General features: G+C 42.6%; 3 protein-coding genes across 3 annotated transcripts; all 3 read left to right on the top strand.

Moving 5' to 3' along the window:
- The first annotated feature begins 949 nt into the window (after positions 1-949).
- On the top strand, positions 950-5,067 carry LOC137873674 (MICOS complex subunit Mic10-like). Its single transcript, XM_068711991.1, has 4 exons — positions 950-1,034; positions 4,571-4,618; positions 4,704-4,813; positions 4,896-5,067. The coding sequence occupies exons 1-4, from the start codon at positions 974-976 to the stop codon at positions 4,905-4,907; spliced, it is 231 nt and encodes a 76-aa protein (XP_068568092.1). The 5' UTR covers positions 950-973; the 3' UTR covers positions 4,908-5,067.
- Positions 5,068-7,010: 1,943 nt separating this feature from the next.
- Positions 7,011-12,502, top strand: nbl1 (NBL1, DAN family BMP antagonist). Its single transcript, XM_068711992.1, has 4 exons — positions 7,011-7,456; positions 8,944-9,124; positions 10,237-10,348; positions 11,809-12,502. Exons 2-4 carry the CDS (start codon positions 8,952-8,954, stop codon positions 12,088-12,090), a joined length of 567 nt encoding a protein of 188 aa, XP_068568093.1. The 5' UTR covers positions 7,011-7,456; positions 8,944-8,951; the 3' UTR covers positions 12,091-12,502.
- A 2,835-nt stretch (positions 12,503-15,337) lies between these two features.
- Positions 15,338-21,741, top strand: LOC137873676 (transmembrane protein 88-like). Its single transcript, XM_068711993.1, has 3 exons — positions 15,338-15,520; positions 16,461-16,755; positions 19,402-21,741. The coding sequence occupies exons 2-3, from the start codon at positions 16,462-16,464 to the stop codon at positions 19,627-19,629; spliced, it is 522 nt and encodes a 173-aa protein (XP_068568094.1). The 5' UTR covers positions 15,338-15,520; position 16,461; the 3' UTR covers positions 19,630-21,741.
- The last annotated feature ends 2,852 nt before the right edge of the window (positions 21,742-24,593 follow it).

Below are 24,593 nucleotides of genomic sequence, written 5' to 3' on the forward strand. Positions count from 1 at the left end.
GTTCTGCCCTGAAGCTGCATGTGCATCCTGGATTGTTTGTAAATGGGCAACCTGCCTGTACGCCCCTCCAACATCTGTATAATATTTACTGAGAGGAAAGCAGCATCTTACAGCATGAAGCCTGCTGGAATTTCATAAGACGAGGAGCTAAGCTACAATCTCAAAAGAATGTACACTATGAACACAATAATGTGTTTTAAAAAACGATGATGATGATGAAGGTGTGGCTCAAGTTCCCTCTCGAAATACATCACACCTAGATTATCTGTGAGGCAAAACATATTCAAAGAAAGAAGGTGCTAGTATCGTGTCAAACGCCTACTGTTACTGCCTGCATAGCATTACATTGGACTAGTTTTCTGTACAGTGTGTGCCATAGACTGTGTGGTACGTGCAACACTTGCATGCATGAATCACTTCCTGTGGATGCATGCATCCTAGGCCAGATGGGCCTAGGATGCATGCATCCACATCCTAGCATCCTAGGACACTTTCACCAGCACCGAAAACTACTGAGAAGTTCTAATGTGCAGAACTTGTATCAGGTGAAGTGAGAAATATATAACCGCTTACTGAAATGACAGCAAGAAGATGTTATCGAAAGGATTAGCACTTTAAAGTTATGTCACAGTGAAAAATAAAATAACGCAACATGAATTGAGGGGAGTCAATACATGCTATTTCTATCAAATGTGTGAACGTGCGTTTTGTAAAAAGGAAGGTGCTGTTTCTTTGGAAGATATCAAGTTGTATGTCCCATGTTGTCTAATTAAATTAATATGATATCAAAAAGAGAAGTTCACTCATAGTGGACGTTATTTTAGGAGCCGAAGGAAAGAAAAAAAACCCGGAAGATCATAAAATCATAAACTGTTTGTAAAAACATAAAAGTAAAAACCCGGAACACTGTGAGTTCACGTGACTTTGTATTTCTCTCGCGATACTTTGGAGGAGCTTCCTGACAGCTGAAAACATGGCAGACGAACACGGACGGAAATGGGACCGCTGTCTCGCTGACACAGCCGTGAAAACAGGTTAACGTCTTTTCATACATGTCGTATTATTATGCAGCGCTTCTATACGGTACCGTGCAGTACATTGCACGCGGTGAATAAGCTGCGCTACCAGCCGGTCGACCGTCCTTTTTCTACGGGACATGTGCCTCAAACCATCCCGGGACAGGTTAAGGTCAACCTGTCGGCGGAAAGGGTCAAACTAACGTGTTTTTGTTATTTGCGTGATGAGTTATTAGACTGAAGAAGACCGCATCGCGTTGGGATACAAGCTGATGCTTTGATTAACGGGACTGTGCTGTGTGTGTGTGTGTGTGTGTGTGTGTGTGTGTGTGTGTGTGTGTGTGTGTGTGAGAAAACAAAGTAATCAGAGTACACGGACGGCGTAACGTTGTCACAGCCGTAAAGGATCATTCTGTCCACTTTCAGGCTGTCTCATCTCTCCATCGCCCACAACTGAAATCAACATTTTACAGTTAAAACAGCAGCAAGGAGCATTTTCTGGCCCTTAAAACTAAAGCATATCTCAAGCATAGGAGGTAAAGCACCTATTTTGTTAAGACTGTTAGAGGTGCAGATTCAACTCAGACCACATCCACATGAAAGTGGGTAAATCTGAGAAGACGGTCCCCCCCCCCCCCCCCAAAATCACCCGAAACCATTAGAAACTGCTAAATCTACAAGTGGGAAGGATCACTCCATTACTCCGCTCGGTTACACCACTATGAAGTCCTCTCCTGCTCCATATTCTGTGTTTTAACACAGCTGAAGTCTCTCATTATCAAATATTAAATTAAATATTGTTCTTCTTCTGTTGTCAGACAGAATGAGCACGACGTGGTGATTTAGATCCCGGGTCATACGTGTGAATGCAGCGTGATGACGTGTTTTGTGACAGACGGGTCATGATCTCTATTAAACGGATTCTTTATTCACGTCGTAGCGTGCGTATCGGACCGATAGCCGATGGGTTCAGAGATTGGATGGTTCAGAATTTCCTTCCCTCCAGCCTCCGGGCCTGTCTGGGAGGACATATGTTATTATTTTCCAGAAGATTTTCCCCTGTCAACAGGAAAATGCAAAGCCAGCCTCTTCAGATTTTATCCACTCTGGAGAGAAAATGCTGGCACGGCATGGACTGAGGTGCCTTTTCACAATTTCCCAGTTTTAGCATTGGAGCAGACGCCCTACGACCCGGACCAACAAATACGGTCTACATTCAAAATGATATTTTTTGGTGCATTTAGCTCCTTATCAGCAGAAAGAGACGTCTAAAATCTGAGCAGTATTATTACAAGTCTCTTTTCTGTCTTCTAACTAAAGCAAATCATCACTTTTTTTGTCGTACACTCACTTCGCATTGAAAACGGCTCATGTGTCACATTTACTTTGAGATGTATATAAATATATATATATATATATATATATATATATATATATAGAGCTAATACACACTACTCAGCAGACATGTTTGGAATTTACTGCCAAAGCCATCTGCTACGTATAACGGGGGATTTTGAGAGAGTCGGATCAGTCAGAATGGATGTTTCCTGGTTTAGAGGTTTCCTCCGTGGACTCCGGCCTCCTCTCCACCCATCGTCACCGATGAAGCTGCTCAGCGTCACAGTGTCCAGCAGATCAACTTTGGCACAATGAAATGTGTTTCTTGCTGGGAGGAAATTCTTCGTTCTGTGGAGCAAAACCGTCCGCTGTGCCAAGGTGTGTCTGCAGCCAGAGGAGCTCTGCAGCACAGGCTCTGCTCAGGAGCTCTGGGTTTTTTTTTTTTGTTGTTAGTATCGTCTTTCTACGTTTTGTTCAGCATATTTTGTGTAGCATTGTTTAAGTGTGTTTTAATGATAAACGGTCGGTATCCTCTGGTGCCTCTATGCGTCATTTTACATCTAGTGCCACAGGTTCGGACTGCGTAGTAGAACTTTGGATCTCCGACAAAGGATGTGTTCTGAACATGAAAGCATGAGAGGAGATACTGGCCAGTGATGAAAGTGAAAGGAAAGCATGTGTAGTGATGGTTGGGGAGGGAAATGATTAGAGATGTCATAACAGGAAACGATCGTCTTTATTGGAAACATTTAATTTGAGAATATTAGAGTGAGATTGGCCATTAATAGTCCTCACCACATGTATGCTATCATGCTCACAATGACAATCCTAACCTGCTGATGTTTAACATGAATCATTTTTTATACTTGTTCACTGTCTTTAGGTTTGCATTTAATAATAATTATAATAATAATAATAATAATTAACACAGAGTAAAGCTGAGGCTGATGGAAAATGTCACCAGTCTGGGTCATAAACCAAATTTATTGCACAAATTCAAATTTTAGCTGCACAATTAAACTAATATTATTAATATTGCTTCACAGTTACAGTAATGACAGAATCGTCACAACAATCATTTTAAACTTGCAATGTGACTTTTACATCTGAAGTTGTATTTTTTTTTTGTTGCTGCACTAAATTCCCGAAATGGAATGTTTTTATTGATGCCATTCCCCCCCCCCCCCCCCCCCCAAAAAAAAATGCTTGAAATAATGAACAAATGAATAACAATAACATTAACTAGCTCTGGACTTCATTTTCTGGGAAAGCGACTGAGCGTTTCGTGGCCTGTGGGTTATCCAGTTTGTTCTACTGCAGCACAAATGTTTTCCTTATAAACCGTCTCCCTTGGAGACGTACAGACAAAGAGAGAGGACGCCAAAAAGGAGATGCTGATCAGCCCTCGTGCTTTGCCAATGCTTTTTACTGTATTACCGTCAGCGGAACATCGGGGGCTTCTGAAGGGCTCCGGCTGAAGACGGAGAACCTTTTTTTTTTTAAATTTAACTCTTCGCTTGAAATGGACGTTCGGTGTCTTTTGTGGTCTCGTTTGACATTTGTAAGTTGTGCCAAAGAGGAGAGTCTGAGGGTTCAGGCAAATGGGTCACGCTGCATAGCTTACTGAATTCAATTAAGAGTCGGTGGGGCCCAAACATTTTTTTTATTTATTTTTGACTGTGTTTTCTGTGCTGGCTGTTGGGAGTGGCGTGGCCTGCAGCGAGGTGAAGCTAAGCGCGTAAACACATTCCTCCTCAAGATCCCACTTCAAACAACGGAGCCAGCGTTCGTGTCGCTGACGCTGACCTCCTGCCGGACCGTACCGGGCCAAGACACTGCTTACCTGCACATGTGTGCACTCTGTGACCCGTTACCTCTCCTGCCCTTGCCCTGGCTTCTAGCTCGTCCCCCCCCCCTCTCTCTCTCTTGCACCCCTTGTTGCTGTTTTCCTTCCTTCTTGGAGGTTTGTGCTCTCTCGCTGCCTTTCGTCTCCCTCTCTTCTCCTAATGAGCGATGTCTTGCTAACTCGTGCTGTTTACCAACTCTTGCATCAGACATAATAGCGGCACCTCACCCCGACCTCATTACAGGTCTGCGTCTGTGCCAGCCAGGTTTTTACGCCGGATCGGACGTGTTCACATTACCTCAGCGCTGAAGTTAAACCGGTTTTGGATGTGTAGTTCACTCACTTTACTTTAAATTCTTCCTCTTTGCAGTCACCGGTCTCGCTGTGGGCGTTGCGTTCTCCGTCCTTCTCTTTAAACGTAAGTGCTCTTTCTTAGACCGGTAAATGCATTTGTTCTTTTTCTAATTGCTGCTTTTAAAACATCATTCATGGGTTTTTCTCAGGTCGCACATGGCCCGTCTCACTCGGTTCTGGTCTGGGACTGGGGATGGGATACGCCAACTGCCAGCATGACTTTCGGTCTCCGTACCTGGTTCATGGAAACATGGTGAAGGTGAGTTCAGAGGGTGAAATGTGTGGTTTTGTCAGAGGTTTGCGACGCATCGTACTTCCATGGTTTTTGTGCTCGTTTACAGGACCAGCAGTGAGGGACTAAAGACGAGCAGGATCCGCCATGAAGCTGTTCATCCGTGTTTTTGTGTGTTGCTGCTCCCTTCTGTCCCTGGCACTAACGTCCAATGAGTCCCACGTTGTGTTTATCAAATGCCAGTCAATGTATATTTAATAAAACGATTTAATGGAAAACTTCATCTGTTTCTCTCTTTTGTTTAGTTTTTTCTTCTTTGTGCATGTTTGAGGAGAATGAAATGTGGGTTTTGGGGGCGGGAGGCAATTTTGTGTGTTAATGAGCTGGGAGACTGGAACTCCTGCTGTTTTGGAATGAGGGCCAGGTCCAGCATCTGCAGCCCTGTTAGAGAGTGGGAGGATGAAAAGTTGCACAGAATGATGGAATAAAGAACACACAGTTGGTGGGAGACTCGTACATATTGTTGAAAGAGAGTTACGTTTGCATACATGTGTAACAAGAGCATCATATAGTTTTAACTATTTATTTCTTCCAACACCATAACGTGCAGATAACCAAAGCCTGATCTCCACTCATGTGGGATCATGGATCTGCACAGAATGATGTGTCGTCCTGTTTTAAGTTGGACAAGCGTGTTTAGCTGTGACTGTAAGTTTTCTTCTCCGAAGACTTGGAATAGCACACGTCTCCATATCGGGAAGAATCTCTTACGTCTTGTGTATTTGTTGGCCGAGAGTGTGTGTGTGTGTGTGTGTGTGTGTGTGTGTGTGTGTGTGGCGTGATAGTTTTGAGTGTGATTGATCACTTATGTGCGCTAGGAGAGAAGAAGGATTGTGTGAATGAGCGTGTGCAGGCGCACACGTTTATCCAGACCCCTGGTGAAGCAGAATCTGTGGAATGCAGAGGAATGCCATTTCTGGAACTGGAGTCTGCTCTTATTACTAACAGGTGAGTTCTGCACTTTGCACTCTGAACATAACACATGGTTTACACTTTCACATCAAAGAAAACACCGACGCATGCATGCTACACACACACTCACAGACTCCCCCTCTCCATCACACTAACAGTTTTCTCAGCAATATGAGGACATAATGGGCAATGTCAGAAATTAAGCCATGTCACTCGTCCCGTGTCCATTAAAATATTTGTTTGCAAGTGAAGCATGACACAGATGGGGGGGGTGCTTATGGACACAAGCCGGGCTGAACACCTGTACACGGGTAGGATGAAATGCAGGAATGGTGTGTGTGTGTGTGTGTGTGTGTGTGTGTGTGTGTGTGTGTGTGTGTGTGTGTGTGTGTGTGTGTGTGTGTTTGTGGGAGGGGGACACAGTGACACAGCTGAGGTGTAACAAGGCAGCCAAAACCCACAGGCACATACCTGTCTGTGCCTGTCTGAAAAACCTCCGTGATTAATCATAACTACCGGTCTAATAATGATACATATCCAATTTGTTAATCTAATAGCTCAAAACTGTTCAGTCGGTGTTGGTGAACGTCTGGCATGGAATATAAGACCAGACATGTGTGCCGCTGTAGCTGCCGTATAGCTGATACTGCTGTACACAGATCTATAGAAATACTCAGTTACAAGCAAAGGTCTGGCATCGAAAACGTTATTGTTGTTGTCAGCTGCGTGATATGCAGAAATATGGCCCCTGTGAATGCTCTGCTATAGAGTATTGTTATTTGTGTGTTCATTTGGAAGTCGAATTATTTGAACTTGAGATGCCTTGCAGTCTGTCAGTGGTTTCACTCCAAACTTATCGAGGCCTTAATTAGATCAAGTTGTCACGAGCACGTGATGTTGACATAATTTCAACTTTCTAGGTAAAAAAAAAAAAAGAAAAAGAAAATGGATCAAAGCATCGGTCTGTTGAGTGTGGATCTGTTTTCCAGTTGTGTTGCATTATCAACGTTATTAGTGTTTTAATTACAAAACCAAAAAAACGTGTGAGTAAGACGTTGCCAGATTGCAAAGATAACGTGTGACACTATTTGTGTTTCCATTTGCATTTTTTCCCTCCTTTGAATCTGATCTGCGATCTGGCCTCGTTCCTACTTTGGGAAACATTTGAAACCTTCCCAACAGTCCCCCTCCTCCTCGCCCCCCTCCTCCTCCTCCTCACCCCCCTCCTCCTCCTCCTCCGTTTTTCTTCCAGAAACGGCACAGCAGGACCCCTGTCTGGGGGCTCAACCGCGCCTAACCTCTGCTCCAGAGTTTTACAACAAAAGACAACAACTTGGAAAGTGTTTCTCGGCAGAGTTACGAGGGAATTAAACATCGGACGGGCAGAGAGAACAAAGGGGAGGGCCGGTGTGAGCCGATGGACTCGGTGATGAGATAGCGCGCAGAAGTAGTAACCCCATCTCTCCATCCTTTCCCCGTCAGACGCACGGCTCTGTTTTCTTTCCGGATGATGTAACTGTTTAATGACGGACTGGGTTCGGACGCATTTCCTCGCCTGCTGACGAAGTGCTCACATTGTCCTGACATTATCCGCGGACGCTGATATCCGACAGAAAACCGCATCCTCTGGTTTCTAGCAGGAGACGGCTGAGCTCCGCGGGACGTTGCGCAGTGCTCCACAGGCGGCTCCTCGCGCTGGTAAGTGTCTCCACGGGGTTCGTTACACAGAAAGTAACTTTTACGCCGTTACTCATAGTTTGAGAAGTGTAGTTTATTAGTAGCTTTCGCTCGATACTGTCGTTAGGCAGCCTCGGAGAGCCGCTGACGCGTCCTCCTCTAGGTGTAACCTTGCTTTTCATCCGTTACTGAGCTGCGACACTTGTTTAAAATGTTGCAACTTCTCCCAACCTCCGAAGTAACTCCATGGAAAAACGTGAACTTGCCGGTGGAAAAAAAAAAAATCAGGCGAGTCACGTTGCCTAAACTGTGAGGCTATAGACCGAGTGCGATAATTAAAAGATAAAGTCAGAAGGGAACATTTCTTGACATCTCTTTGACCTCTGTCAACCGGAATAACTTACGTTTACCGTATGTTAAATTACTGGGCACTGATCCCGTACCAGAGATGGTGGGAAACACTCTATTCAAATTCAGATTTCACCATTTAATCCATATAAAATCTCATAAAAAACACTGTTTGTGTTAACTCTTGTTTTTTTTTTTATATTTCTGTGACCATGTACAATGAGAGCAACACACAAATACCGGTGTCAGATGCCTGGTATGTGTAAAGCCTTCACATACCTGGCCAATAAAAGCTGATTCTAATTAGCATAACATAATACAGTCTATAAACATGCTGTGTTTGAAGAATGTAGCCTGCAGTCTGTAAAATAAATTATAATAGATTTATACATTTTAAAGAAAGTCCCCCCCCCCCCCACCCACAGAACAACACACCCCAGATGTCCCTTTATCTTTATTATCTATACACAATAGATAAGCAGAGCTCTATTGATTCTTGTAGACATGGTGTCTCGTGTCAGAGACATATGGAAGTGCTGAAAGGTGTGTCTGTGTGTCTATGTGGGTGACCACCAGACACTTTTTTTATAAGGCAGGAGAAAACGATTTTGTGGGCCGTAAATGACGTGACCGGCTGAGGCATTTTTTTAAAAGGAGAGTGTGAAACGGAGCAGAGGAGAGACGATCAGAGTCGGGTGGTAGGAGCAGACGTTTGCCCGTCTCCCCATATTGTGTATCGTATTTTTTTGGACACTATGAACTCAGTATATGGGTTGTTCTCACTGCAGCTGGCGATTCAGATAATTAGGAGGTCGTCTCTTTTAATCATTCAAACGAGTCAAACATGCAGAAAATATGACGTAAAGAGACCCCTGGGTTTCAAGCTGACTCATCAAATTTCCCAATTTACATCTGGAGGGATATGCTAAATCCTAATTTCAAAGCAACTGTAAATCCAGGCAACATCCGACCGGTGCACATCAGAGAAAAACATCAAGAGAGTTTGTGACTATGCTCTTTTGAATGTGTGTGTGTGTGTGTGTGTGTGTGTGTGTGTGTGTGTGTGTGTGTGTGTGTGTGTGCGTGTGCGTGTGCGTGTGTGTGTGTGTGGAAGAAGATCAACAGAGCGGTGAAACGCTGTGGTTTTTCTGCCCCTTTAGGTGCAGTCATGTGGCAGAGGATTCAGATTTGTTGGGCACTGTTTGCACTGTATTCAGCGGCACCGCCTGCACACATCAACCGCCTGGCGCTGTTCCCTGACAAGAGCGCCTGGTGCGAAGCCAAGAACATCACACAGATAGTCGGGCACACGGGTTGTCAGCCTCGCTCTATTCAAAACAGGTCAGGATGAAGGCCCTCTCTGTCTCGCTCCTTGTCCGTCTGACAAGTTCTCTGCAGCTGGTTAATGCAGAAATGTATTTCAGATTTCTTGTATTTTTCCGCCTTACTGGTAGTAGTTATTTGTTTCAAATTCATTTAGTTAAAATCAACTCGCATAGTCTCCAGTCCATCCATTCCACTTGAAGTATGAAGAAATAACAGATTACTTTCGCTTCACTTTGTCGAGCAACTTTCAATTCTGCATGTTGATTTCTGTGCATACTTGAAATAAATGTGAATCGGTTGAAAAAAAAACGACTTAAAGAAAGAATCTAAGATTGTTCAGGAAAGTGCAGACATTGATGTTAAAGCCGAACACTGACGATATTAATCTGTTTCTTATTGTCAACAAATCCGAATGAAAAAGACCAAAACCAACAACGGCCATCGGTTCCTCCTGAGGACATAAAATCTTAAAGGAACGGGTCATGAACGTGTTCCTTCATGTTAAAAAAAAAAAAAAAAAGGCTGAATAAAAAAATAAAACAGCTGTTCCTTTTATCAAACAATACTCAAACAGTAAGTAGTGCATTTATTCGGGGACTATTTTCAGCCAATGCTTTGTTGCTCTAGTGAGTATATACAGCATGTTCATGTTCATGATGTGGCTCAGTAATGTGTAATATGTGAGCAACAATACTGAGTAAGGATCAATTTGTTCTTTTAACGGTATTTGTTGACATATAGAACACCACTAGACTTGTCCTTTTGTTCAGTGTGCTCCATCTGTAGTCAGTGGACAAAACATGCAACTGTAATTTCTATTCAAACTCAAAATATTTATACGTATTCCTCCCTCAGCTGCAGTCCCCACATGTACATGTTTTGCACATTACTTTTTTATGTTCAACAAAATATTATTTGGGAAAGGGACACTCATCTTAATCATTTCCACTTCTAAGGAGAAGTTTCCCAGCGATTCACTTTACGTTTATGAGTCTCCATTTTGTGATTTTTGTGTTTGGCCTGAGGCTACCAGACATCCACAGCTCTTGCTTTCACAGGCGTGAACGCTCTGGCTGTGCATATGAATCATGCAATAATGCACTCTGTCCTCCTCCTCCTCCTCGCAGAGCGTGTCTGGGTCAGTGTTTCAGTTACAGCGTCCCCAACACGTTCCCACAGTCAACCGAGTCCCTGGTGCACTGTGACTCCTGCATGCCTGCCCAGACACAGTGGGAAGTGGTAAGATTTATGGCACATTAGCTCATAAGCGAGCACACACACACACACACACACACACACACACACACACACACACACACACACACACACACACACCAACGCAGACTTTTTGCAAACTCGCACACAAAACCACAGGTTTCGAACATGAAAGAATGCCTGTTCACCGGCTAACACGAAGCAGAAGAAGAAGAAAAAAAAAGAAGAAATAGAGAAGTTCTGATAGATTTGTGCCACAATTGCTGCAGTTCCCTCTATGGGTTACCGATGAACCTTGATCCTGTATCTTATATTCCTCAAAAGTTCATTGTCCGTGTCAGCCGGAACGAATCCAGTCTTTTCAACAACAAAGGCTTTGTAGCGAGGTGTAGTTTGGAAAGCTGCCAGGTAGGCTAGGCGGGTGGGACTTCAGGTGGGGTCGCCTCATGTTTCACTGGAAAATGTTGTATCTCTTGGAGTGCACTGCTGTTACCTGATAGATTCAGTCATTTTCATACTATTTTGGTTGCTTGAGAAAATCCGGAGAAAGTGTGTTCACAATCTCGGATTACCTCTAACTATGTGGAAATGGATGTTTTTTTTGCCTGTGGTTGTGATTGTTGCTGCAGGGCTTTAAACTACATTCAGAGAGGAGACTGCTCCTCGCTGGTTTGGCTCTTGGTGGTAGATCTTGATAAAACTGCTGAATTATCATTTTCAGTGGATGAGAGGAAGTAGCGCGATGTCTTGAGAGCCAGAAGAGCTTGTGCAAAGTTGAGGTTTACAAGGCGCTCGTATATATATATATTTTCTGTTTATTGTATATTTGTTCCAAGGACAATACAATCGTGGCGCGATCATTTTCTTAGCATGAAAATACAACACCCTTCAACAAAGCATAAAAACGCAGCACTAAGGACTAAGAATTTAACCAAAAACACATCATCCATCCACATATACAGCAGCAATATGCACATATGGTAAATATCAGATTTCCTTAGAAGGAAAGGTAGTAACATAACAAAATATCTCAATTAATACAAGTAAATAAATATGTACACAAGAAAGAATAAATGGAAAAATAACCCATTCATGTCAGTGTCGCTTACTCATTTTATGCCTTTTCAAAGTAGTTGTACATTATAAATAAATATGATAACAACAAAACCATCATACACCCTCAACACTCTTAGCTACACATTAAATGTATGTGTTTTTTGTTCAGAATATTCTTTTATTTAATTTGAAACAACATAATGTATTTCTCTTGCCTTTATTGTTTTAAATGAGTTTTATTTACTTTATTTTGTAGGGCAGGAAAGAAAGTATTGTTGGCATTATAAGCCCTTACTTCAACTTCTACTAAATAAACAACTCTCTCTCTTTATGTATAAATGTATTTGTATGTAATGAATTGCGTGTGTGTGTGTGTGTGTGTGTGTGTGTGTGTGTGTGTGTGTGTGTGTGTGTGTGTGTGAGAACAGGTGACTCTGGAGTGCCCGGGAGATGAAGACTCTCCTCAGGTGGATAAGCTGGTGGAGAGAATCTTCCACTGTAGCTGCCAGTCCTGCAGTAAAGAAGGTGGCCAGGAGGGGGCGGTGATGCAGCTGTATTCAGCAGACAACGTCCTGGACGCTCCGTCTTTATCTGACACCCTCAGCGGTGCTCAGTCTCACCCTCTGCCCCCTTCAGACACACACTCTAAAAAGCACGCTCACCCACACACAGAGCACCACACACTACCGCACACATCAGATGGAGGATAGGTGTGCGACCCTTTTTGTGTCACTTTGCTCGTCTTTCACGACCTCTCTCTCCTCCACACTGCATCCTTTGTACCAATCTGTAGTAAAGGCACTTTGAAAATATGGCTTCAGTTCAGTCAAGAGGTTTCTCTAAAGGCACACACACACACACACACACACACACACACACACACACACACACACACACACACACACACACACACACACGCTCACAAAGTCATGCTATCAGATTACACTCTATTGTATATAAACTCATACAAACACACCAGCCTATGTATTCTTTTTGGGGTTTTTTTCTAACTAAACATGCAAATGTGTGCATCCAGACATGACATGTCTGTCGATCTGTAATCTGTAGTCTCATTACTTTTTTTTATCTGCTTTAATGCAATAAATCCTATTGTTGTAATAACTGCCCGTTTGTTTTTATTCATAGTGCCAGTTAATGCTCTTCTTTTGTGTTTTGTCTCTCAGACTGAAGTAGTTTTCTTTATTATTATGCGGCTGTTGTTTGAATTTTTGTGTTATTGTCTTCGATCAACAAAACCACAGCCGTGGACATACGTTTAATGGATGTTGGTTCCGGTTACTGGAGCACAGAAGAGGTGCATGATGGGAAGAGACCCTGCCTGCTTCATTGGCCTGAATACGATCTCAGTGTGCCAGACAGTTTAATGAGATGCGGTGATGGAAAAGCCACAGAGAGAGTTTTACTTCATGTTATTCAGGATTTTTTGTACTTTAAGAATAATGCAGAATTTAAAGGATGACATTTTTTCAAGTCTGTCTTAAAGCAATGCTCACATGCCCATAAAGGAGTTTTTTAAAATGCATTCTTAGTATGTCTGCAAAGTAAGAGATGAGGGAGGGGAAACCCACTGTCCTCACGCTGTGCAAAAATGCCTTTAAAAAGTCCGGCTAAAGCTAATATCAGGTTACAGTCTTTGTATTTCAACAGACAGCGTTGAACTTGCCGAGCTGCTGCAGAAGGATAGTCACACAAAGAGGGAATCTCTTACCCAAAAGACCTTGGACGATTTCCACTTGATGAAACTCAAACCGTTCATTTTGTCCCCTCTGTCCAACGTTGTAGGCATGTTACTAAAGGATCTCTTTACAGAAAGTATGGAGAGAAACAACGACCAATAACTGTCAATGTACATATGAGCATTTGAAAAAATGTGAACTTATTCTGACAGACAGAGAGACAGACGGACAGACAGATAGACAGACAGAGAGACAGACGGACAGACACAGACAGATAGACAGAAAGAGAGACAGACAGACACAGACAGACAGAGAGACAGAGAGACAGAGACAGACGGACAGACACAGACAGACAGAGAGACAGAGAGACAGACAGATAGACAGACGGACAGACACAGACAGATAGACAGAAAGAGAGACAGACAGACACAGACAGACAGAGAGACAGACGGACAGACACAGACAGACAGACAGGCAGACACAGACAGACAGAGAGACAGAGACAGACAGAGAGACAGACAGATAGACAGAGACAGACAGAGAGACAGAGACAGGCAGACACAGACGGACAGACAGACAGACAGATACAGAGACAGACAGATAGACAGACAGATAGACAGACAGACAGACAGACAGATGATGAATTGAAGTAGTAATTGAAGATTAATCACCATGGTAACCTGCAGGATGCTGTTCAGTCAGTGGACGGTGGGTGACCTCGTGCGGAGAGCACAACAGGAGGAACATTGTCTGAAGAGGCTACCAAACGATGAAATAAGTCTGTGCTGTGTTTAGTTTAAAGCGTTCACAGATAGTCCAGCAGATGTCAGCAGATGTTACAGGTGGAGCGTAGAAAGGTGATATCTACTGTAAGCCTCTTTACCTACTTGTCCCACTCCTATAGAGCCAGACACCAAACACACCGAGCCACAACATCTCACCCATAGAGTCTCTGCAGCGTCGTTCCTCTCCTTCATCAATCACTCTCTCGTCTCTATCTCTGCTTCCCCAGACAGTATATCTATTCATCCATTTCTCGTCAGCTCTGTCCCATATCATCTCGTCTTTTTTCCCTTGTTCCTTGTAATTAAATTTGAACAGCGAAAGGTTGACTGTCTGTCTGCGCTGCAAAACAAATCGATCACCGCTTATCTCCTGGACACACATCGGATGCGCTGAAGATTGGTGAAAGGCAGACTGCAGAGGAGAAACCTCAGAGGGACATTTCTGAACACATCTCAGCTTATTGAGATCTTGACTTGTTTATCAAACTTTGACTTCCTTATGTTCCTGTTTAAAACATCACTATTGAGAGTATGTGTACCTCTATCTTAAAGTGTACCCTACTGTCATTTTACTGAGATGTTTATCTGATTAAATGCTGAACTCAAATTTTAATGGACAAATAACAACATGAACAGATCCGGGCCACGAGCAGCCTTGTAATAATTCATTTCAATTATTGTTTAAACCGACAAACACAACATACTACCAACAATGCCTCTATTGAATTGGCTTATTGTTAAACAATAGCTTAATACAGTGTTCAACTGTGAACTCATAATGTAGTCCAGATGTGTCTTTTAGGTTCATTTTACAACAATTTAGTGCATATCTATTTACCTTTATTACGTTTACTTTATAAAGGGCATAAGTAGCATCTAATGGTATCAGTTATAGTTGTATATTCATCAGTTATAAGCCATTAATAAGAACGACTTTGTTGCCAGGTTGTAAAAAGTACTTTATTTGGTTTGTGCGTATCCTTTCTATTTGATAACAATGCTTTTTAGAAATGTTGGTAATCCATAAATGAGTACAAATTCAAGTCATTCAAGTGTTAATAATGGGTTTTACAACAATCCACCAAGTCTGCAGTAATAAGTTGATCAAATGATTTCAATATGTATCATAATGGAAGATTTTCCACAACCTGGCAACCCCAAAGTTGCTTTTAATGATGCATGTGACTAAAGACCATTAGTTACCTAAATACAGCCATTAGCTGAATCATATATTATATATATATTCATAACGGGTTATGAAGGGTTATGTAGACAGAAAATGTACAGCGATGATGAACACGCAGCCCTTTGTGCTCCTTCGGTACCCGTAGAGGTGCGTTCACGTGTGTCGCGTTAAAATGTTCGAAACTAAAATGTCTAATTGTTGCGAGACCGCGTGAGCGCGCAACTGAGCGACAGTGCGCGCGGCCCGGAGTCGCTCGCCCTCACAGACGCGCAGCGGCTCCTCAGACAGCTTCACCACAGCAGCGCGGGGTTCAACTCACCGGCGCTCTCCTCCGCTGCTGTTTTTTTAAAAAAAAAAACAAGTACACTCACAAGTATTTATTTCATTTTTAGGTGAAATTAGGAGCTTTGACTGGATAACCGGGAGAAGAACTCAAACACACCGGAGAGATTACCGGGATCTGTACTTGGAGGTAGGCAACAATATTCTCATTAATTTCTAACGTGTTGTTTATCATAGGATGCATGCAGCTACTCTGTACATTAATGCTTGTGACATCCGGGTTTAACAGTTCACAGACTACACAGCAGAGTAACCAAGTCCAAACTAAAATATAAACAGAAACTACAGCTACAGTAATGCATCCATCAAGGTGAAGGAGCATCTGAAGCAGCATGATGAAGGTGTGTTCAAAACTGCTTTGGAGAGGAGCAGGACATGTGTCCCGTTCCGGTGCGGTGCTCCTGGTTCGTGTGTTCAGCTCAGCAGCAGGTCGTTCAGGGTTAGCCTGATGAGGCTCCGAGCCGCGTTATCTTAAAATGCACCGTATTGGCATACAGGCCGGGCTTTAGTGACAAAGCCCTGATCGATGAGATCGACCGGAGGAGCGATGGGAAGACATTGGACAAAAGTGTGTGTGTGCGTGTGTGTGTGTGTGTGTGTGTGTGTGTGTGTGTGTGTGTGTGTGTGTGTGTGTGTGTGTGTGTGTGTGTGTGTAAAGTCGTTTCATTTACATAGTGTAATGAGTTATTGGCTGCTTGGATTGAATAAAGAAGAGGGCGGTGGGAGGACAGGCCTCAGTCTGTAAGGTTGTTTTTTTAAATTCAGCATGTATTAGATTAGCTTATATTAAATAATGAACGTGTTTTGTGTGTGATTCAACATGAGAAAAAGTGACAAGACATGGACTTATTTATCTTAAAAATATGTTCAAAGACCTCTTTTTTTTCTAGTTAATATAGATTTTCATAATATAACAATTTAAATTAGTACAGTAAAGCTGTTAGATCTCTTTTACATTCATTCAATTTAAACATGAATAAGTCAAAGGACGTGTCAGTAACTGCAGTCTGAATCAGAACAATCCACCCTGAGTCCACTCTCTCTCTCTGTCTGTCTCTCTTCTGGCTCAGGATGTGTGGTATGGACGTGGACTTGGACAATGGCGGTTCAGGCGAGGAGGAGAAAGAGGAGGAGTTCTGGATCGGGGAGGAAGTGAAGATCCTGCCCCCTCCTGTGGCCCACAGCGGGGGCAGTGCGTGGGGCAGCCGCAGGGGCAGGTTTGGCTGCGTGGCCTGCGGGGCGGCGCTCCTCCTCTGGGACCTGTGCGTCGTCTTAGCCAGCGCTGCGCTCCTGGCTCTGGTCTTCTCTGTGGTGCTGCTGCCTGCAATGCTGCTGCTGTACACAGGCTTCCTGTGTCACTCCAGGGTGAGATATTACCCCCTGTTGTTTATTCTCGTTGCAGCAAATACAAGCTGAGAGGGAAAAGTTTACTGTTATTCTAGACCCCTTGAGTGTGATTTGAGCTGCAAAATGCAAGTTGTAAAGATGCTTCTGAGCTAATCCTGCTTCTGGATGATCGGTCGGAGGATTCAAGGTCCAGATATTAACATTCTGTTACAGTGGCAGGAGTGGCTCAGTATTTTTCACAGTGCATGAATAATAGGATGAAGATTTGGGATGTCTGTGTGGTGCACTTTTTCGCCACAGATTTTGTTCACAAACACTGTTTTATAATAAGATAGTTTCCACTCTTCAAGTAGACTACAGACTACATATGAAAACAGTGTCAACAGTGTGAGAACATATCTACTGCTGCAGGTATTTGGAACAAGATTTAAGGCATAAAAAAATGTTAATAATCTTGAAAAACAACAATACTTGGTTTGCTGTAGTTGCACAGTTCTTGCCAGATATTTACTGCATTGATTCTCTCCGCCACACTTCACTGTTTATTAACCAGTAATCCTCACAAGTTTAGATTTGGTTGGCAAGTCAGGAACAACTGCATTGTCCTTAAAAGCCTTGTAAGTGTCCGGGTATTGGTCTAAGACACACATCGTTTAACTGCAACATCCCTGATTAGATTCCAGGTTGTGACCCCTTTTCCTTTTTCCACGTGTTTCATGTCCATCTCAACTTCCTTCTGCCAAAATAAAAGCAAAAAGGTACAAAATAATTATAAAAAAAACACAACAACTGTAATTGGGGCATTGAGGTGCTCATAACTTTAAATTGTTTTAAATTTCTCTGACATCTTGGATATTTCTTGCACTTCCTGAAAGTAGGAACTTTGGTGCACATGTTGAGGATAATTAAAGCCGTTATAGTCATTATTTATTATATAAACAATCATTCAAATGTATTGCGGGAAATGTAGCTCATAGTGACAAATCCAATTTAGTGTTTCCAGCATCAGCAAGCAGCTGTATTAAGCAAAAAAAACCCCAAAAAAAACATTGTTTGTACCCAGCAACAAATGACGGACAGACACAGTTAGCGACTAGCTGGGGAACATGACGGAGCATTAATCAGCCAAAGAGACAGATGTTTGTCTCAGGAGGTGATGGAGAGCAAAGCAGAGTGAATGCTGCACCTTCATTCATCATGTGGATAATGAACGATAACTGTGTTTGCTAACAAGTTCGACGACTTAAAATGTGTTGAATATGTTCAGCGTTGTGTTTGCAGCTGGTCTCTGCTGCCCCCAAGTGGCTAGAAAAAAAATACTTTTGCAAAGCTTTAAACGGATAGCGCTCTGTGCCAACACGACAGTGAATTGACAAATCATTAACAAGGAGGAATCTGCAGTCTGTGTCTTTACTGGAAGTTTAGGCAAGTAATCCCATGTGATTTACTCTCATTAAGGCACCTGGAGTCTTGGAGGAAAAACATACAATCAAAGGCTTAAGGACAGTCTTCTTTGGCTGCACTAGTAATACGTTGGCGCCGTCTCCACAAAGGTGTTCAGGCTTATCCCTCGTGTTTGTACGTGTTGTTGTTTTTTTTATTCACTTTTTTACTAACTTGAATGCTGGAGCCTGTCTGATAGTGCTTCTTGTAATGAGGTGAGGAGAAGGGTGAGGCTGTGAGTCACATGACGAGCAGACAGATCATCAGTAGACTACGCTGAGTCCTGGGATCATGCCGAAGAGGATCTACAGCTCTCGCCTTTGGTTTTTGCCGGACAGGTCACGGCATTCGCAGCCCACCTTTGATAGAGTTGGTCCTTTCGGTCCAAGTGTGTTGAATGATTTTGGTTTCTGGAGGCACAGACCATATGACGGAGCAAAGTAAGAACTTGCAACAAGACTACAATCAGATTAGGCCAGAGCAAATGTCAGTTCAGTGCAAACAATTACAGACAATGTCAGTCAGTGGCGACAGACTGAACACGGAGAGAGGGCCCCACTGAGAAGACAAGACTGTCTGATTTGGTGCCAGCACCAGCTGTGCACAGACACACTGACAGCACGACAAGGAGGAATATGTACGCAGTGAAAGCACAGTGTGCACTTGACAAGATGTGTGTGTGTGTGTGTTCATGAGTGTGTTGAACACTGCTGTTGCTAGGGGGCGTTTGTTGAGGGCGAAGCTCCTTTTGAAAAAGCTCACAATGGGAGATCTTTTAGAAAAGGGCTTCAGACGTAATCAAATAATTCTCTTGAGTGTGTCTGAGATAATGCACTTCATGTGTCTGTGTGTATGTGTCGTACTACTCTGGTGTAATGTTCTTGTAAGGATGCAAGTGTGTATTTCTGCAGCTGAACCTTTTTACGTCTTACTTTAGTTTCCATCTCTTTCTCCCGGGCCCATCCTCCGTCTCTCTCTCGCCCCGCGGGTGATTGACAGCTCGGAGGGTTACACACAGCTATGAGACACTATCTGAACTGTAGAGGGAGGCTGGGAGAAGCTCTGTCACAGCCCACTACCCACACCGTCCCACTTCTGCACCCTGAGCATATGCAAACACACGCACATGCACATACACGATTATCAAATCCTACCTGTTGATCATGTCCTCCTGAGCCCTCCTGTCTACTTTACGATCTCCCTCTGTGTTTGTCCTCGTAGGTCCTTGACGCCCCCTCTGCCATCTGTCGTTACCTCGACGATAACAGCTGCTCCGCCCTCATCATCCTGGGTTTCGTGATGATGTCGCCCCTCGTGGTCGTCGCCGCCGCCATCTTCTGCGGGCTGCTCCGACGGTTTCGACTCCTGCTGCTCATTCAGCCGATCACGCGCGCCTGGTACCGAGGGCGGATGCTGGACTGGGCGGGCAGCGTCCACGCCTGGGTCTGATCGAGACGGAGCACGGGGTGGTGACGGTCGGGTATGCTAACCGTCAGGGGGGGGGGGGATCTGAAAGATACAATTGGTAGACAAAATAACAGAAACGCCTCACAGTGTAATCCATACAAAAATCAGAGCGATGTTGACTTAACTAGCCTAGATGCTACGTTTTAAAGACAGAGTCCGGCCTTCTGGCAAATACACTTTTTCACTTTCTTGCCGAGAGTTAGTTTATGAGTAAAAAGCTTTTTGGGCCTAAGAGGATTTTTTTTTGTTGCAATACCAGGCGTGGCCACCGGGACAAGAAGAGCTGTCTTGAATACATCGATGGGTTTTTACGGGCTAGCTCTCCGCTGAGTTGAGTAACTTCAGTTAAAGTGGTTGTCAGTCGTCGATAGGTCCAGACCGTTGAATCTGCCCAGTGGACTGCTTCGTCCGGCACTGTGACACGTAACGGCGGTTTCTCGATTAAAAAAGCAACCGAGCCGCCATCGTGGTTTGTTGTTACTTTGCCCCACGGCCACACACCAGTGTCGACTCCATGCAGTTTAGATTCAGGCAGATACAATGGTCTCTAGCGATTGGTTAGGGGAAATCAAACAAACAAGATGTAACTTGTTAATTAGTGAGCTGCAGGGGTGCTGGTAGCTGGGCTTTGTTATCTTTAGACAGAGCCAGGCTAGCTGTTTCGCCCTGTTTTCAGTCTTTATGCTAAGCTAAGCTAATCACCTCCTGGCTCAACCCATACACGTAACGGACGGGTATGAGAGTTGTATTTTTTGTTCTTCTCATCGAAACCTCGGAAAGAAAGAAAGTCAGTGTATTTCCCAAGATGTCTGATCGAGTTGTGCGATGTTGTTGTGCTGCGTTTGCTTATTGAAAGGTGCCTTCTACATTTAAGGTAATTAAATACAACGATAACAAAACATATTCTGCACTCATTTGATCCAAAGGAACAAAACACATCACGGAACAGTGCAAATCATTTTTGTAAAATGAAGGATATATGTAGGATTTTCATATCAGTATTGCAATATCACGACGGCTTTAATAATGCAGGCGACGCTCAAAAGAATTCGGTAATTTTCTTTTGACTAGGTGGCAGTACGCATCACAAACTGGTCCATCACGGTAGTGTTCAATTAGATCTTCTGAGTTTGCGTTGCCTGTTTGCTAACTATGTTGACGTGGTCACATGTGGGACGTTCTCAGAAATGTATCGCTGTGAAGTTATTTGTGGTTGTACATTAGAAGTCCAGCAAAAAAAGTCAGAACATAATTGCAAACGTTAGATTTGTTGTTTTGAGCCGGTCCAGTATTGTTGGGCTCAGTTCCCCCAGCACCTTCAAAACACACTCACAACAGGGCGAATAATGTACCTGCACTTCAATATCGTCTGTGAGGTGAATTAAATGGACGACAGTGTTTCTTATCTGATGTAGCATCATTAGCAGTCATGTCTTGTGGGAAGGAGGGAAATAAATGACACAGAATCCATTTAAGTGGATCTTTTCAGAATCCATTGTGCCGTAATGAAAAAAACTACCTTCATTATAAAAACAACAGAAGTTGACAGCACGACAAAGTAATGGCTGTTCAGCGGAAGCCATTTGTTAAAGTGAGATTTGAATCATCGGACCCGGAGCTCATTTAAATTTAAATTCATCAGTGACACGCATCCTTTGTATCTGTGTGTCGCCGCTCCGTAATTAAGTGTTCAGAGTTGATGTTTCATTTCTGAAATGAAAGCCTCGAGTTGTATTTCACGTTGAGCAGTTATTACTTTTCCTCTGCCAACGTTGTCACACTGAAATGTTTAAACATATTTATTTGTTAACGTCGGTCCTGTTATTGATCCTACGTTGTATGTCAATAGTGTGTTAACAGTAATGAAGCCCTGTTTGTATTTTTAGAGAACTAAGAAGGAAAACGGTCTTTTTTTTTTTATTTGTGCCTAGTTGTATGCTGGTAAACACCACACCTTAAATAAGGTTTTGGTAAGATTATGGCTTTTTTTTTTTTTTTTAATATTGTTCAGCTTTTAATTTCAGTGCCATAAACCAAACAACAACAGGTTGTCATGTTCACAACTTGCAACAATAAAAAGAGGTTGTTTTTTTTGTCAGTGTCTCTTTTGTGTCATGACCTGTTTGTAAAGGTTTGTTGAGTGATGACTTAACATTCACTCTCTCAAACATACATGCATAACACATAACAAAAACGCACCAAAGAGCATTATGACCTACATTTCTAAATACATCAACGTGAAAAAGTCCAGTTTACCTTTTCTGTTGCCCAAGTGAGTGAATAAGCTAATTTAAGGAAACTGTTGCCATTGATGAAGTGGTTTGTCCGGTCCTTCCTCATAATGTATGTCGTCTATTAAACCACCATATTGACCGATGCAGCGTCCTTCTCGTCACACGTTTCATTGAGCTCAGAAGTCATGTTCTTCATGGGTTCTGTTAACTGCAAAGTGTCTCTGAGCTTTAGTGTGCTCCTCTGAGGTAGAGAGAGGAAACTAAACTGGATTGTTTTTTCATTTAAAAAGGAGAATTAGCTTATAATAAGGGTCAATCACTTTGCAGCGTTGATGTATGTTGTCAAGTGGTTGGCAAGTAGATGGAGGAGGAGGAAGGACCAGACTCTGAGCTCTGAAAGCCAAACAGTTCAAGTGTCAGAGTGAGCCCTGGTTTGCTGGTATTGATGCCTTTTTTTAAAACTATAATTACAGGTTACAAAATCCCTTGAAAAGCAGCCAAATTTGCTTTTCATTAATGCCACCAGTTCATCATTATTCATTAGCTCCCATCCCATTGAGTCTAGTCTAATATTCAGCATTTGAATCTCGTTGAGTGAGTGTAACGACAGAAACACAACAAAACAACTCAGAACTCTTGATTCTATGCAGTTTATAAAATATGTTATATTCTACTGAAACCATGTGTGAAAACCATCACGTCAACCTATTAGTAAATACGTTGGCATTCAGAAAAATAACTGTTTTATGACTAAGTGACATAAATGCAAAATGAACAGTTAGCTGGAGTTAATACAGTTTAAAGGATCAGGACTCTACAGCCATGCTAGCATCTTTGTGAGGCTGTACTTTGAGTTAAATGCTAACGTCAGTATGCTAACACGCTCACAATGACAATGCCAACATGCTGCTGTGAAACCATCTACGTTTAGTGTTATAGCATGCTAAAAAAAAAGTACAGCTCGGACGGATTAGTATTTTTGACCTGATGGTGGCGCTATAGATGAAAAGTGAAATTGAGGGCGACATGACTTCATCCAACAGTTGTTCACGAATGTGAACTTCTCTACCGCGTTAGAGTAAAAGTCGGGGGAACGCCAACGTCAGTAGGATTTATCCTCTGGGGACCATAACACACCTGCACCAAAATGTCATGAAAGTTCATCACATAGTTGATCGGCTGACTAACATCCGTCATTCCTTTAATCGGGCCGCTAGCACGGCAAGAAAAAAGAAAAGAAATCCTATTTTAGAGAAGTTCTAAATCATTTGTGTTGTAACAAGTTAAGTGAGTTTTCAAATGCAGCTGATCCAGGCTCAGTCCAAATATTAAGGTATTCTTACTTCGTAGTACCTCACCGACTCTTTAGACTTGAATCCATTACGGTAAAGGTCCTTCACACTGCTCTCACAGACATTCAATGTTTGGTTACAAAGTGGATTCTGTAATGGATGCTTCTGTCTGCCTGAGTGCCGCTTGTACGAAGAGACTCTCTTAGACAATATTCCAAAACAGGTGTATCAACGAGGAGAATGCAAATAAAGTACTGACTGCAACTGTTAGCTCTCAGTCCAAACACTATACTACTATACTATACTATACTATTCTAATCTATACTATACTATAGTATACTATTCTATAATATACTATCCTATTCTATATGATACTGCTAAGATCATTAGCACCTGTGAGTCTCTCAAGGACATTTTATTGTTGTCGTCAAAGTGAAAGTAAATGACACCGTCTGGGTCATGATTATTTCTTTAATCTATATACTGTTGCAACTTTCACACAGTTCCCAATGGGTGGTCTCCATGACAACTTGTATTTTTCAAGTATATTCCATGGCAACCAAATCATAAGTGGAATTACTGATTAAATGTAATTTATAATTTCGGGAGCGGAACACTGTTAACTGTTACCAGCATCAGTATAAGTGTAGCTAGCGCGCGCGTGTGTGTGTGTGTGTGTGTGTGTGTGTGTGTTCCTGATGTCATTGCAAAAGAGGACCAGGGCCTTTGAGGAATAAGGACGTCACAGTGAACTGCAGAAGGAAAAAAATAAGCCAAGACCAGCTCTGTGAGACTTTGCCTCAGTCAGGCATGAGAGTGGAATCATCTCTTCTAACGTTCGGTAAGTAAGCAAATAAATGCACTTCCCAAAAAAATCTATATTACTCTAAAACCGCGAGTCACAACTATTGCCTCATACTTACCAAAACAAACAAAAACACAACACTGTCCTAATGCGTCCTGGTTGCACTGCAAGTGTGCTCTTTGTATCAATTCACAGATGAATATAATCTTTTATAATACCTTTTGGAACGTTTTATGAAAACCATTTTATTACTGAAAATGAAAAGTGAGTTTCTGAATTCGTTCCAAAACAAACAAAGGAACACGACAATTACACTGTCAAACAAATGAATCTGCAGGATTACAAAAATGTAGATCATGTTTAATCAAGCAACAGACAAAGAGCAAACATTAGTTTCATCCCAAATATGCAGCAGGATTAGATGAAGATGATGTGAGCTGCAGCAGTCAGTTTCTTTGTGACCATCCTCCCTCTGCATCCTCTTGTCCTGCAATCTTACTCTCACCTATCCTTCCATCTTAACACTACTTCAATGTAAAGAAGCTGTATTTAACAATCACAGCATTAATATAGCAGCAAACAACTGTTTGCTGTGTTAAGATATAGTGGAGCAAT

This window comes from Cebidichthys violaceus, unplaced genomic scaffold, assembly GCF_023349555.1.
Source record: "Cebidichthys violaceus isolate CVI_PGR_0920_01 unplaced genomic scaffold, fCebVio1.0.p SCAF_17, whole genome shotgun sequence".
Lineage (NCBI taxonomy): Eukaryota > Metazoa > Chordata > Actinopteri > Perciformes > Stichaeidae > Cebidichthys > Cebidichthys violaceus.

Coding starts and splice junctions, on each gene's coding strand:
- LOC137873674 (XM_068711991.1), top strand. CDS start 974: ATGGCAGACGAACACGGACGGAAATGGGACCGCTGTCTCGCTGACACA. Junction 1,035..4,570: donor TGACACAGCCGTGAAAACAG/GTTAACGTCTTT, acceptor TCCTCTTTGCAG/TCACCGGTCTCGCTGTGGGC. Junction 4,619..4,703: donor CTCCGTCCTTCTCTTTAAAC/GTAAGTGCTCTT, acceptor GGTTTTTCTCAG/GTCGCACATGGCCCGTCTCA.
- nbl1 (XM_068711992.1), top strand. CDS start 8,952: ATGTGGCAGAGGATTCAGATTTGTTGGGCACTGTTTGCACTGTATTCA. Junction 9,125..10,236: donor CCTCGCTCTATTCAAAACAG/GTCAGGATGAAG, acceptor TCCTCCTCGCAG/AGCGTGTCTGGGTCAGTGTT. Junction 10,349..11,808: donor CCCAGACACAGTGGGAAGTG/GTAAGATTTATG, acceptor GTGTGAGAACAG/GTGACTCTGGAGTGCCCGGG.
- LOC137873676 (XM_068711993.1), top strand. CDS start 16,462: ATGTGTGGTATGGACGTGGACTTGGACAATGGCGGTTCAGGCGAGGAG. Junction 16,756..19,401: donor GCTTCCTGTGTCACTCCAGG/GTGAGATATTAC, acceptor TTGTCCTCGTAG/GTCCTTGACGCCCCCTCTGC.